General features: G+C 62.0%; 1 protein-coding gene across 1 annotated transcript in view; it reads left to right on the top strand.

Moving 5' to 3' along the window:
- Nucleotides 1-352: 352 nt before the first annotated feature.
- The window catches only part of LOC104525483 (PDZ domain-containing protein 7-like), a gene marked incomplete at both ends in the record, with an annotated part of 2,295 nt that continues 1,519 nt past the window's right edge, over nt 353-1,128 (top strand). The window contains 3 exon segments of the mRNA XM_010168651.1: nt 353-527; nt 859-927; nt 929-1,092. Coding sequence (XP_010166953.1) covers nt 353-527; nt 859-927; nt 929-1,092 — 408 coding nt within the window.

Raw genomic sequence — 1,128 nt, 5'->3', positions numbered from 1 at the left:
CCCCCGGCCACAGCAAGGTGACAAGCCCGCCTTGCCTGCCATGGCCTCAGTGTGATTGCCAAGCATCCCCTCCTCTGTTCTTATGGGGTTCAGATCAGGTTGGGGACACATTTAGGGAGGGGACGCCAAACAAGGGCATCAGTGCCAGGTCAGGTGCCCAGCCGAGCCACCCCCGGCCACAGCAAGGTGACAAGCCCGCCTTGCCTGCCATGGCCTCAGTGTGATTGCCAAGCATCCCCTCCTCTGTTCTTATGGGGTTCAGATCAGGTTGGGGACACATTTAGGGAGGGGACGCCAAACAAGGGCATCAGTGCCAGGTCAGGTGCCCAGCCGAGCCATGTGCCCCTTGCAGAGCAAGCCGGGCTGTGTGTTGGTGACAAGATCACAGAGGTGAACAGCGTGAGCCTGGAGAACATCACCATGAGCAGCGCCGTCAAGGTCCTCACTGGCAACAACCGCCTCCGCATGGTGGTCAGGCGAATGGGCCGCGTGCCGGGCATCAAGTTCTCCAAGGAGAAGACAGCATGGTGAGCAGGGTGTCCCCCATGCCAGCACCCCAAAGCCCAGCCTCATGGAGGGCATGATGGGGAGGCTGGATGGGGGATGCTGGGAGACAGGGAGTATCCCAGAGCTGAGGAAGCTCTAGGGTTGGGGAGTGGGGACATTGGAGGTCTCTCCAATGGTGGGGAGAGCCCAGGGTGGGGCACAGAATGGAATAGGAAGGTCTGGAGCAGGCAGGGTGGGTGCAAGCCCCATCCTCAACATCACCCATCCCCATCACTCTCCTCCACTGGGTGACACTAATGGCCCCATCCTGCTGGAGGACAACAACCCCCCTACACTGTGCCCATGCTCCAGGGTGGACGTGGTGAACAGGCGGCTGGTGGTGGAGAAAAGCGGCTCGACGCCATCGGAGAGCGGCTCCGAGGCGGCTCATTGTCCATCTCTACACCACCTCTGATGACTACTGCCTGGGCTTTAACATCCGCGGCGGCAGGGAGTTCGGCCTTGGCATCTACGTCTCCAAGTACGGGCATCCTGGGGGGCATGAGGGGGACGTGGCCCCCTGATCCCCACTGTGCCTGTGCTGGGGCTTGGCCCCTCCTCCCTGGCTGAGCCCCCCACCCT

Source organism: Antrostomus carolinensis, unplaced genomic scaffold (genome assembly GCF_000700745.2).
Source record: "Antrostomus carolinensis isolate BGI_N321 unplaced genomic scaffold, ASM70074v2 scaffold34425, whole genome shotgun sequence".
Lineage (NCBI taxonomy): Eukaryota > Metazoa > Chordata > Aves > Caprimulgiformes > Caprimulgidae > Antrostomus > Antrostomus carolinensis.
Note: the sequence above shows the minus strand (reverse complement) of the source record. Positions and strands in the feature narration are given on the sequence as shown.